Below are 14,027 nucleotides of genomic sequence, written 5' to 3'. Positions count from 1 at the left end.
GACCTGGCCAGAGGAAGTCTTACTGTATATGTCTCCCCCCCCCCCCCCCCCCCCCCATGGCCACTACTGGGCAAGGTCATCCGCAAGATAGAACACCACAGGGGACTAGTTCTACTAGTAGCTACGGATTGACCAAGACGCCCATGGTACACAGACATGCAAAGACTCCTTGCGGGGAGCCCTCTGCTTACCTCCACACAGGGACCTTCTCCAGCAGGGCCCAATTCTTCACGAATATCCATCTCTATTCTCTCTTACTGTTTGCGTTTCTTCAGGAAAGTCCTCTGTAAGGGCCAGTTACTCGAAACCCGTGATTGACACCCTGCTCCGAGCACACAAGTTCTTCACATCCCTGACGTACATACAGATCTGGAAAATATTCGAAGCCTGGTGCGAAGACTGCGGGACTCTCCTGTAGATAGCCAAACTCCCCAGAATCCTAGAATTCCTACAGGACGGTATGATGAAGGGGCTGTCTCTCAACTCACTCAAGGTCCAAGTAGCCGCCCTCTCCTGCTTTTGAGCTGAAGTGAATGGTATCTGTCTAGCAGCTCATCCGGATTTGACCCGTTTCCTAAAAGTGGTTAAGCAACTTCAGCCACCCCTAAAGTGGCCAGTGCCTCTATGAAACCTCAATCTGGTATTAGACTTCCTAGCGCGGGGGCTTCTTTCAGACCAACACGCGGTCTGTCACTACGCTCTTAACATTGAAGACGGTATTCCTGGTGGCAATATGTTCAGCTCGTCGTATCTCTAACTACAGGCACTGTCATGCTGGGACCCCTTCCTTAGGTTCACTCCTGGAACCATACAGCTGCGCACTGTTCCCTCTGTTTCTGATTTTCACCTAAACCAAGCCATCTCCCTACCATCTCCTGATGAACATAAGGGCTCTGAAGACTCACGCCTTCTTCGCCACCTAAATGTCTGTAGAATCCTGGTGTGATACCTGGAAAGATTGGAACCAATGCGCAAAATGGATCACTTGTTAGTCCTTCACAGCGGAAAGAAACAAGGAGAAGCGGCCTCGCGGGCAACCATAGCCCGCTGGATCAAGGAAGTAATCAAGGCAGCCTACATAGATTCAGGGAAGCCCTTACTACTGCAGGTTAAAGCTCATTCTACTAGGGCCCAAGCCCTAGTAGAATGAGCTTTAACTCTGGTTTGGGCAGAGACCAAACTGCTATCACCCACCGAGATCTGTCGGACGGCGACATGGTCCTCCCTACACACCTTCTCCAGGTTCTACTGCCTGGATGTTCAGGCCCAAGAAGACGCAGCCTTCGCAAAGGCAATACTAAGTGGGCCACGGGCAGCCTCCCGCCCTGTCCAGGAGTAGCTTTTGTATATCCCACTGGTCTGAGTCCATCTGGCTATACGCTAGGAAATGGAGAAATTACTTACCTGATAATTTTGTTTTCCTTAGTGTAGACTGATGGACTCAGCATCCCGCCCACGGCTGCCCCCATAGAAGGAGGACCTGGGAAAGTGAACCATGAGAACAAACAAATACGGGTAAGCCGTTGCCTACCTTTAGTTCAAGACTCAGTTAGTCTGGTGTTGGCGTTTACTTAGTTGAGTGCACTGGCGGTCTCCAGTTTTTTAATTCATTTGAATCAGTTAATCAAGTTTAATAAGTATTACCAAGTTATGGCTTTTCAAGGAGGATACTGAGGAAGTGAGGTCAGTGCAGGGGTATATGTACCCAGTATGACGTCAGCTTGAAATCTGACTCCGTCTCCCATCTGTCTACACTAAGGAAAATAAAATTATCAGGTAAGTAATTTCTCCATTCTTTTTATTAGTATAGTTTTGCTGCTATTGATTTTATATTTCTTGATTTGTTTTATAAGGACTGGTGATGTTTCTCTTTTTCCTTTTACACTGCATACAGAGACCTGGCTTGTTGCAGTTTCCTATTCAGTTTTGGTCTGTATGCTTCTAGTTATGCGTTTAGGTCTCTTTATTCTTTGTTAGGTGAGGGTCAGCACATGTGATTCATGTGAGGTTTTCTGCTGGCGTGTAGTTTCTGTGTAGGGCTCTATAGTATCCTGGCTTATTCTGTTTTCCTAATAGGAGGTGTATTGGTGTCTTAAGGCCTGGTGTAATATTTTCGGTGTTGCCTTTTCTTAAGAAAGGTGTTTAGTGTTTGAGTACTGGAAATTGGTGCTGTTTGGTGTGGGATGTTTACTGTTTATGCAATTTCTGTTCAGACAGTATATGTAACTTTCCCTTGTGTCATTCTTAACAATAAAAACAATACTGGGCCTTTTTTTATTTCCGCCATGAATTATAATGAGCAGTGTGTCACACATGTGAGCTCTGTTTTGAGGAATGGACCAAGGTAACAATGGACCAGTGGGTCCTAGCAGTAATAAGAGAGGGCTATGCTTTAGAACAGAGCTTTCCAAAGTGTGTGTCACGACACTTTAGTGTGTCGCCTGAGGTGTGCCGGTGTGTCGCGCAAGCCCGGTGCACGTGACACACCGGCAAGTGGGAGCCAATGCGGCCGCCGGTGGAGCTCATCCCACTGGCGGCTAAGCAGTGAAGAATCAGGAAGATCGGTAAGGCCGTGGTGAGTTCACGTCACCACGGCCCGAAGAAAAAGGGCACGTCTAAACGTGCAGGTGCTCCGCCTCCTTCCTGCCCACGCGGCCCCGGAAGAAAAATGTTGCCGGAGCCGCACGGGCAGGAAGGAGATGAAGCAGCCACGCGCAGAAGAGGAGCCGCGTTGTTGCAGCGGGCGAGAAGAGGAGGAGGCCCCCACCGCGGATCGGATCGGCCCGAGAAGATCAGAGTCGCCGCGATCGGCCCGAGAAGATCAGGGCCGCTGCAGAGCCGATCCTGCAGCGACCCGTGAAGAGGAGGCCCAGAGGTAAGAGAGAGGCTGAGGGCCCGTAGAGTGCGTGTATTAGCTGAGTTGAGAGATTGGGTGCCTGTATGAGCTGAGCTGAGTTGAGAGATTGGGTGCCTGTGGGAGTGAGGACCTCAATATTTGCAGAGACAGCATGTGAGAGCGAGACAGCATGTGACAGAGCCTGTGCATGAGCAAGACAGCATGTGGGAGTGAGAGAGAGCCTGGGTGTGTGAGAGTCAGACAGCATGTGTAAGAGAGAGACTGTGTATAAATGATTGTATGAGAGAGAGAGCATGTGAGAGTGAGAGCCTGTGTGTGAGAGAGAGAAAGCATGTGAGAATGAGAACCTGACTGTATGTTTGAGGGAAGAAGATAGATGGAGAGAAAAGAAATAGAAAAAAAGACAATATGAAATGAATTGGCAAAAAAATAAGAAAGGGGAGGTGGAACAAAAAAGCCTGGGACCAACCGATTAGAAAACTAAGATCAGACAGCAAAGGTAAAAAAAAAAAAGAAATAAATTACTTTTTACTGATTGGCACATGTAATCTTTGTTAATGTCAAGAGTAGCACTTTCTCTATGCGGATCTCACAATGTACGAGATCAACATGGAGGAAGTGGAAACCCACGGGGCCTGCACAGAGGAGGCAGCAGAATGGGCTTCAGTGCCAATAGCAGCAATCAGCGCCCTCCCCAATAGCCATGCGGCATCAGTGGCAGCAGAGGAATGAGAGAGGCTCCGAGGTTGCTGGCAAAAGAAAGAGAGGGGGTCTGCCTTTAGTGTGTGCATGTGTATGAATGGGTGCCTGCCTGGGGGTGTATGTGTGTGAATGGATGGGTGCCTGCCTTGGGGGATGGTGAGGGAGTGGTGTGAAAATGAATGGGAGCCTGCCTGGGGGGTCAGTTTTAGTGTGTGAGAATGACTGGGAGCTTGCCTGGGTGTGTGTGTTTGTGTGTATGTGAGGGAGCCAGAGAGAGTGTGTATGAGAAAATCCAGGGGAGTAAGAGTTTGTGTGTGGGGTGTGTGTGGAGGGGGAGAGAGTGTCTTAGAGCCTGAGAGTGTGTCAGTGTCTGTGAGAGCGAGAGGTTATGGTGGGTATAAGAGCATGAATGTGTATGTATGTGACAGTGTATGTGTGAGAGAGAATGTATGAGAGAGGATAACCTCTGGGAAATTGTAAAAAATGTATAAGATTTTAATTAATAGAAATTCTATTTATCAGTAGTTTTAAAATATTCTTTTATTAGTATGGTTTTACTATTATAACTGATGCTTTATGTTTCTTGATTTTATTTGTTTTATGAGGAATGGTGGTTCTGTTTTTCCATTGTTAATACACAGAGTCTGGCTTCTTGGAGTTTCCATTTCAGTTTTTGTCTAATTTGTGCTCCTTTATTTTGTATTCTGTATTTGGTGAGGGTCTGTCTCTGCTCTGTGTGTATGACCATGATGAGAGATTCTGCTAGCATAGGGATCTATAGCAATCGGGTTTGTTTTGTTTCCTCAGTAGGTGGTGTATTGGTATTCTAGGACCCAGTGTAATATTTACCCATGCTTTTTCACAGGTAGGGTTATTGTTGTTTGAGTCCTTGGTGTTATTGCTGTTATGTTATGATGGGATTGCAGTATAGATTTTGAGTGTCTTTTTTGCGAGGTTTTATTTTAGTTCACAATGTGCCTGGCAGTGGAAGGTGTTTGTGCTGCTGTTACTGTGAGGTGACACCAGAATTTGAAAATATCTTTTAGTATGATTAGCTGTAAGGGAAACATCCAAGCTCCATTGTTTGGGGGAATTTCAGTGGATGCACAGAGTTACAGAACTGGAGGTGCAGGATTTATATTGACATTCTGTCCCTTCCTATAAATTCCAGATTTCACTCTCATAGCCATATAGAATTAGTTGAATGAGGCTTTCAAATAATTATATAGTGTGAAACTGGCCAGCTTTTTAAAATTATGCAGAAGACCCTTTGGACTTTTTTATTAACACCAAATATTCAAAAGCTGTGTTCATCCCATCAAGCTCATATATCTCATTAAAGAGGTAAATTGAATAACACAATAACTTTGTTTTATTATTGTTACTCATAAATTATAACAACATTAATCTTGGAATATTATATATTTTTAATATAAACGAAAGGTTTTCACAAGATATGTTGTGTTGTGAAACATTTTATTATGTATATATTTAAGGAAACATACATAACTTGTCGAAATACATTTCATTCATTTAACCTTTAACCTCCGGTTTGCTTGTAGACTAATTACTGTGTCTCGAAATTATGTTTGTCTAAAAAGTGTGTCACCAACATGAAAAGTTTGGAAAGCTCTGCTTTAGAATTTGCTCGTCCAGTCCAGGAAGCGTATATGTTTTCCCTCTATGCCTCCAGGAGCAAGCAAGTGGCAGTTCACGCCACGCTCGAGCACCTAAAGCAGCTGGAAGCGATAATTCTCTATCTGCTTTGGGCTTCCAAAGAAGGAGGGGTACCTATTGGTCCATTCTGGATCTCAAGATGGTGAACGTGACTCTAAAGGTCACACATTTCACAATGGAGACCTTATGCTTCGTTATTGCGGATGTTCGCAAGGGATAGCTCTTGCTGTTCCCAGATAAGCGGGAACACCAGAAGTTTCTGTAGTTTTCTGTGATAAGAGAGCATTTTCAATTTCGTGCACTCCTGTTTGGGCTTGTGTCAGCGCTGCAGACTTTCACCAGGTTAATGGTGATGGTGGCCACAGTGTATCAGAGGGGGAAGGTCTTTTGATGCATTCCTATCTAGATGATTTGCTCCTTTGACCGAAGTCAAACACCTCTGTCAGTGCTCATTTTGATTCACTCAAATGCTGCGGTCTCTGGGCTAGGTGGTTAGTCTGACAAAGAGCCACTTGGATAAGACTCAGGGCTGGAATATCTAAAAGCCCATTTTGATGCCTTCCTAGACGAGGTGTTTATCATGGAGCAGAGGGTGTTGAAGCTGCAGGCACAGGTCAGCAGGTTATTGCATCTGTCTGTACCCAGAGCCTGAGTTTATTTGCAGGTCCTGGGATCTGTCAGACAATGCAACAATGGTGGCTTACATCATCTACCAAAAGGAATCAAGAGTCTACAGGTGGCTCAGAAAGCCCACAAATTGTTTGCCCGGGCAGCACAGAATCAAGTGGCATCTCAGGCAGACTTTCTTAATTGCAATACACTAGATCCCGGAGAATAAAAGCTGGCAAACAAGGTGGTGAACATTTGCGTTCCTCAGCTGGACTTGATGGCTTGCATATAGAATGCCAAAGCGCAATGTTTTTTCAGTTGCAGAAGGAGAGATTGGCATATGCTGATTCTCCCGTGACCAACCAGGGTTCTACTGTATGTGTTTCCTTCATGGCTCCTGGTAGGAAGGATGCTACAACGTATTGAAACTCACCAGAGGAAGGTGATTCTGGATGCGCCAGAGTGGTTTCGCTATCCATGGTTGAGGGATCTGGTAAATCTAGCTGAGGGACAAGCCTCTAAGACTATGATATCTTCCTCGACTGCTTCAGCAAAGTCCAGTTTGTTTGGATCAGGCAGCTTGCCTTTGTCTCATGGCTTGGATTTTGAAAGACACTATCTGCAATTGAAAGGTTATACTGAGGAAGTCATTATGACCTTATTGGAAGTAAAAGAGCCTTCCACTTCTTTGTCTTATGTCAGAGTATGGAGGGCATTTGAAGTGTGGTGTTGTGGAGAGGATGCCCCTCCTCTTTGGGCATTTTTTAAAATAATTTGGCCTATTTGCAAAGCGGGTTAGTGAAGGGACTTGCATTCAATTCTCTGAGTCCAGGTGGCTGCTTTGAGCTGTTTCAGAGGTAAGGTACAGGGGTGGACCCTGGATTCGCATCCGGATGTGGTCCATTTTCTGAAGGGACTGACGCTTTTGCAGTTGCTGGTGAGGCGGGTGTTTCCCTCAGAACCTTAATTTGGTGTTGTGGGTTCTCTGTGGCCCTCTGAGCCACTAAGGAGTGAATTGCTGAAGGTGGTCTTTCCAGAGGCAATTTGTTGGCCAGAAGAATTTCAGAGTTTCAGACGTCATATTGAAATCACTTTTTCCAGACTTTGGAAGATGGGGTGTTCTTATCCACGATGCCTTATTTTCGGCCAGAGGTGATCACTTGCTTCCGCCTGAATCAGACCGTGGAGCTTCTGGCTTTTCAGAATTTGGACTCTGATGTTCAGCATGCGAGAGAGCTTCAGTTGTTAAATGTGAGTTGGGTACTGTTGTGCTATTTGAAAGTCACCAACAATTTTTGAAGATCTGTTCATTCTGATCGAGGTGCATCCAAAGGGAACAAAGACTCGTAAGGCGACTGTTGCATGATGGTTAAAGACCATCGAGTCAGCCTAAATTTGCAAGGGCTACTCCACCCCAGAGAGGCTGTGAGCACATTCTACTAGGGAGCAGGCAGTGTCATGGACTGATTGTCAGTTGGTTTCCCAGCAGGAGATACACACAGCGGCATCCTGGTCTTCTAGATGTTCAGGGAGCTGCAAGAGGCCTGGTTTTGGGGGGGAATGTGCTGCAAGTGGGTCTTGAAGGTTCCCACCCTGTTTAGAGAAGCTTTGGAACATCCCATGTGTCTGGACTGATCTGGGGTATGAACAGGAAAAGAAAATTAGTTTTTACCTGCTAAATTTTAATTCCTGGAATACCACAGATCAGTCCAGAGCCTCACCCTTGTTTAGAAAAGACTGCTTTACGTTGTGTGTATTTAAGAAGAAGTAGTTATAATGTTGGGAGTTTTTCAGCCTACCTTATCTGTTGGAGGGCATCAGGTTGGAAATCCACCTTTCCCCTGCTCAGGTTGGGTGGGGAGTTGGTTTATTAGTTAATCTCATCTTGGATTGGGTACAGGTCATACTGAGGGGACTGCAGGTGGCACGTTAACATAAGTAGTGCAGTGACAGTAAATCTTTTCTTCTCTAACTCAGTCTGCTGGTAGGAGAGCAAATCCCCATGTGTCTAGACTGATCTGTTGTATTCCAAGAACAAAATTTAGCAGACAAGAACCAATTTTCCTATTTCATCTTTGATGATAATTCTATCCCAATTAAATTTCAAGCCTGTAATCTGGGTATGCTGGTGGACTCTTCGCTATCCATGCCCTTCCATATCGATTGTTTAGTTCAGTCGTCTTACTACAAACTACGGATTCCGTGTTTTCTCAAACTATTTCTCTGCCTTTTAGACTTTCATACAGTGACTCAATCCCTTGTGCTTTCCACGCAAGATTATTTTAATGCACTGTTTCTTGGTCTTCCTCAGTCACAGGTGTTATGTTCTTACAGTTTATCCAAAACTGCTGCATGCTTAGTTTCTGACACCCCCCCCCCCCCCCCCCCTTAAAGGAGCACATAACTTCAGTACTGGCAAAACTGCATTGACTGCCAGTGGCATGGAGGATAAAATTTAAAATTCTCACACTTGTCTTTAATGCTCTTCACATTCTCACTCTGTCCAGTATTCGATTGCTGATTCACAGGTACACTCTTTCGTGGCCTCTGTTTTCTTCAACAAAGCTACTGTTAGAAGTTCCTTCCCTTACGGTTTCTCATTTATCCGAATTGAAAGAATGGTTATTTGACATAGCTGGTCTATCACTTTAGAATGCACTACCAACAGGCCGATACAGTACAGTGCGCTCCGGTGGAGCACACTGTTAACCCGCGGTTGGACGCGCGTTTTCGACATGCTAGCTTTACCCCTTATTCAGTGATATTAAGTCGGAGGTCCCAAAAGTAAAAAATAATTAAAAATAAAAAAAAACTTTAAAATCAGCCCGCAGCTCGCGGGTTGAAAACCGGACGCTTAATTTTGCCGGCATCCGGTTTCCGAACTCATGGCTGTCAGCGGGTCCGAGAACCGACGCCGGCAAATTTGAGCGTTGGCTGTCAAACCCACTGACAGCCGCCGCTCCTGTCAAAAAGGAGTCGCTAGGGACGTGCTAGTGTCCCTAGCGTCTCCTTTTACCGCGGGCCCTAATTAGCATAATTTTATTTACTGTATTGCACGTACAGGGCACTGGCCTGTGCGCGCGCCGGGAGAGCAGGCGCTCGCCTGCTCTCCCACGTTTCTTTCTGTATCGGCCTGAAAGGAACTTAGATCGGAGCATGATCTCCTCTGTTTTAGAAAGCTCCTTAAAACTCGCCTTTTTGGTTTAGCATTTCCTACCTGAGGATGTCAATCCATAGGACTGATATTAGATTGACTTTGTTTTTAGTTGAAATATTTATACGTTTACATTGTTTTATGATGTATTTTATGAATGTAAGTATGTCATGATGATTATGTATGTAGGCTGTAACCCGCGAGAGATTGGTGGATCAGCAGGCTATAAATTGTTAAAATAAATAAATACAAGACTATGCAAATAAAACATTTCATGTCAAGAGAACAGTTTTGGCCAAGCAGGTCTCAAAAGTTTATTATATTCCTTTATTCCTTCAGTTTTCCCTCTAACCTCTTCATCATACAGGTTGCATGTTTTTCACTTTATATAGAAATATAAATATTTTCATGTGTCCTTCAGTTTGGGAGTCTCCACTTGTGTGGTTGATTACGATCTTGCTTGTTCATAGAGAAAGCAAAGTTGCTTTCCTGTAACAGGTTTTCTCTGTAGACAGCAGGACAAATCAACCACATTATCCTACTCTCCTTCACTAAGAGCTGAAGGTTAGCTTGCTATAAAGTCTGACTGAGAACACTACCTTGTTTTTTTCTGAGCTCAGAGAGCTTTTTCATCTCGGCGCCATTGGATGACATTACCCATTTGTGGCTGATTTATCCTGCTGTCTATGAAGAAAGCCTATTACAGGTAAGCAGCTTTTGGCTTTTTCTTGCATAGTGTGTGGGAGGGTCAGTTTCTTGGATGCTTGCTTTAGACAGGGAAGGGACAGCTTCTCACATTGCCTGTTTTGCCTGGGGAGGAACGTGATCTCGTCTCTCCTGGGTGGGGGTATATTGCAGAGAGGCAATGAATGGATCAGGAGACTAGATGTGATCTACAGTCATTTGCGGTTTTTCCTGATCCTCTGGGTCCCCTGCAGGCAGGAAGAAGAGCGCAGAAGACGTGAGGAGGAAGCACGGAGACAGCAGGAAGAAATGATGAGACGACAGCAGGAAGGCTACAAGGGCAACTTTCCTGACTCGGTATGAATCTTTATCTGTAATGATTTATTTATTTAGAATATTTATAGACCACACTTAGTCCCAAGTTCAAGATGGTAATGATGGTGATAATTATTGCTGTGGTGGCATGGAGCAGTTTTCCCATCTCCCATGTGGGATTGGGGATGGTTTTTCTGTTAAACACTGTTGTCCTTTTAGATTAGTTAGCACTCTAGTCTCTAGCCTTCTTTTGAAAATGGGGGGGATTGTGGGGCCAGTTTTCACCAAATATACTTTTCATTTTCTGTGCAGTGCTGTTTATATCGATTTACTATAAATAATAGCATTGCAGTAATACATAAGTGTCTTTTGTCATGGCCTCCTATCAACCCATTTTTCAACAGCATTTGAGTCCATTGGGATAAGTTTAGAGATAGCGGCTGAGTTGTGCCATGGTGAGCAAGGGGTAAACATGGCTGATATTTAGGGCTGCTTCTGGGCATGAATTAAAGTGGTTTGCTCTTTGAAAGTCAGGGTATGAGTGTTTTATGGGTGAACTTCTTCCTATTTCAGAGAGAACAAGAAATGCGAATGGGACAGATGAACATGGGAGGTAAGAATATGCTGATTCTGCTATTGCTCATCTTTTTGTGTTGATTTCCGTATGTTCCAGAAATCATTTTGAAGCAAATATGCAGAAGCTATGTGGTCCAGTTTACTAGAAGGCTTTCAAAGGGAAAGCAAAAATTGATCAGTAAAATTGAGTTCTTTCATGGAGTTTTAGAGAATCTCAACAAGGGTCAGTGCCTTGTGCTCTGTTTTGTAAAGCAAGAAACCAAAGTTCTGTTCCCAGGTCTTCCACATGCTCCTTAGAATAAGCATTACAACTGTGGTATCTACAGCTGTGCGCAGCCAGAGCTCGTAACACCATATAAACCATATAAGAGATGCTGTGTAATGCTTTCTTTGGGCTTACAGCTCCATTGGAGCACCATGAGCCTTCATTTGCAACTTCATTTGTAGTGGAAGAGCAGCCTAGTGCTTAGAGCAGAGGGCTATGAACAAGGGAAACCAGGATTCAAATCTCACTGCAGCTCCTTGTGACCTGGGGCAAGTCACTTTACCCTGCATTGCCTTGGGTACAAATTTACAGGCCAGTACTGTACAGAGAAAATGGGCGTGCTCTCAACGTGCACCCAGCCACCTCTCCTGGGCGCGTGATCCTGTATTTAAATGAGGGATCACGCTAAAAAGGAGGCGTTAGGATCAATAGCACGTCCCTAGCACCTCCGTAGCAGCTAAAACCCAGCAGAGAGAGGTGGCTGTCAGCAGGTTCAGAAAACAGACGCTCAGTTTTATGAGCTGACAGCCATGGGTTAAAGAAATGGATGCTGATAAAATTGAACATCAGTTTTCCTAACCTGACTGGCTGGCACATGTTGTGTGTTTTTTAACCTTTTTGATTCCTCCGACTTAATATTGCTAGGATATTAAGTTGGAAGATGTGCAGAAAAGCAGAATTTTCTGCACTTTTTTGGGCACACTTTTTTTCAGTATACTGGGCAAATTACTTATAGCCTCATTAACATGCATTTGCATGTTATGAGTGCTATTAGTGTCGGGGGAGGGGGTGGACGCGTGTTTTCGACATGAGGGAGATTAAAAAATTTTAAGGATTATATATATATATATATATCTTTTTTTTTTTTTTTTAAAGGAATGGGCAAATCTTCATAATTTGTATTCTTAAATTCAAACTAATGTGCTTTAGCCCAGGGCTTTCATCTGTTGGTAATATTTTCTGAAATGTGGCTGTGCCAATAGAGGGTTGTGCATCCCTAAAATTCATCTCAGGATCTCTTTTGTTGGTATCATAACTGATATGGTGCTGCTTCTGAAAGGCAAGATCACTCAGTTGCCACAGAAAATCAGATTGGTGAAATCACAAAGGATAGTGATACTAGTTCTGTGTCCTCAAATATTGAATGGTCTAATTGAAGGGGAAAAGTCCACCAAACATCAATAACATAAAGTACAACAAAAGGAAAGGAGGATCACCATTCCTTCTTTCCTTTTGTTGTAAGAAGGGTAACCTCCCTTCATGTTCTTCAAGAAGTGGAATTATAAGTATTAATTAGGGGTGGCTGGGTGAGGAAGGGGGGTTGGGGGGTTATATTTTATTCTTTTTACTATGGCAACAGATTTGTGTGATTATTCTCTTATACAATATCTTTTTCAGTATTATAAATCACATACTTACTGCTACTTTGTATACAAAAAATTTTGAGTAAAAAAAATAGGAGTGTTATACAATAGTGAGAGAATAAAACTAAAAATTATCTTCACCTGTTGTGATGCTGGTAAAAGCATTCTCCGAGGGCAAACAGGGTGGCATTCCTCACACACGGGGATGACATCATCGGATGGAGCCTGGCATGAAAAACTTATGTCAAAGTTTCTAGAACTTTGACTGAGCCTCATTGAGCATGCTCACACATGCAAATATATCACGCGTCCAGGTGGGATCCTCTCAGTCTCTTCTTTTCCATGGAGTCTTGTATCGCGGTCAGGTGAGCCTCAGAATTTTTTCAAAAAATTGGCACAGTTTTAAAGTGTCCTTTTTTTTCTAAGTGATTCCTTTTTTATTTCTTGTGCGATTGTCACAGGGTCACTCCAGTTCTTCCATTAGTGTCCTAGGATAGGAGTTTTTTTTGTTGTCGATCCCCCAGGGTGGCAGTGCTCCCGGTGCCCGCCGGCCATCGATTTTGATCTTGCATACTTTTTCTTTAGCGACAACGCTTCTGGCCCACTTCTGGTTTTAAGCGATGCCCCGGGTATACGAGGACCGTGTCTATCATGGATGCCCATGATAGACATGCCTTGGGGCATTTCATGATGTCCGAGGTTGCAGCAAGTATGCCAAGAATGACCCCAAAGGGATGTAAGATCTGGCTCGATAAGATGGAGCACCTCTTCGGGCTGGAGAAGATCGATCCATGGACATCAGCATTGAAGGCATTGGCATCAAGGGACCTCGGAGCCGCACCGATGGACACCAAACCTTCAACATCGATGGGACCACCAGTTCTGTCGAGGTCATTGGTTAAGAGGGACACCAGAGACCAGCCATTTTTGGGCTCCTCCAGATTGAGGATATTGGGTTCTCCATCCTTGACATGTATACTGGGGAAGGACCGATCTGAGCATCAAGGGAAGCCATCGTTGCACAATGCTGGGAACGGGAGTGCATTAGCTTCTGCTGTGATGCCTCCCAAAGCGACCTTATGGCAAGGAGAGCTAGTTCTCCATCGATGCTAGGGGTATGCCACGGTCTCCACCTTTCCCGATACCCACCACCAATTCTCCTCTCTGTTCTGAAGAGGATCTGGTTACACCTCCTGGATCAGCCTGTCCTGGCATTGGCAATTTTTGAATAGGAATTGGCGAAGCACCTGCAGCTGGCCATGGAGAGGGTGATGCGAGGCCTCTGAAACCCCAGCACTGTTGCTCCTTGGGCTGCTGCTTCAATCCCTGCACGCGTTTGTCAGTGTTACCGACCCAGTCCCCAGTGTCTGTTCCCAGGACAGCATTGATGCCCTGTAGGGCATAGGCGCCTCCACCAGCCAATTCACTTATCCCTGGCTCTTCGGAGGAGGAAACCCCCTCCCCCCCCGATACCAGAGGTGGCATCGGGGCCTGGGCCGAAACAGCCAGTCGAACTGATGCCTACACTTCTGGCTGGGGGGATGATGCTTTGGATGGTCTCCCTTCAGAACCATCTCCTTCAAACCAACGAAGGAAGTCCCCACTGGAGGACCTCTCCTTCGCAGGTTTTGTTCAGGTGATGGCGGAGGCTATCCAGTTTCAGTTGATGAATGAAGAGGATTCCAAGCACAATGCTAGATATCCTCCAGTATGTGGGGCCTCCCAAGGAGATCATGGTAGTCCCAGTGCATAAGATCTTTGTGGAGTTATTGATGAGGATGTAGGAATACCCCCTCACAGTGCCTCCTGCAATTTCTTGTCCAA

General features: G+C 44.9%; 1 protein-coding gene across 2 annotated transcripts in view; it reads left to right on the top strand.

Moving 5' to 3' along the window:
• NONO (non-POU domain containing octamer binding) overlaps positions 1–14,027 on the top strand; it is a 141,180-nt gene that overhangs the window by 111,949 nt on the left and 15,204 nt on the right. For both annotated transcript variants that reach the window (XM_029607225.1, XM_029607226.1), the window contains exons 8-9: positions 9,938–10,040; positions 10,572–10,611. In XM_029607225.1, the coding sequence (XP_029463085.1) occupies positions 9,938–10,040; positions 10,572–10,611 (143 nt within the window). The remainder of the gene's footprint in view (positions 1–9,937; positions 10,041–10,571; positions 10,612–14,027) is intronic.

This window comes from Rhinatrema bivittatum, chromosome 6, assembly GCF_901001135.1.
Source record: "Rhinatrema bivittatum chromosome 6, aRhiBiv1.1, whole genome shotgun sequence".
NCBI classification, from domain to species: domain Eukaryota; kingdom Metazoa; phylum Chordata; class Amphibia; order Gymnophiona; family Rhinatrematidae; genus Rhinatrema; species Rhinatrema bivittatum.
Note: the sequence above shows the minus strand (reverse complement) of the source record. Positions and strands in the feature narration are given on the sequence as shown.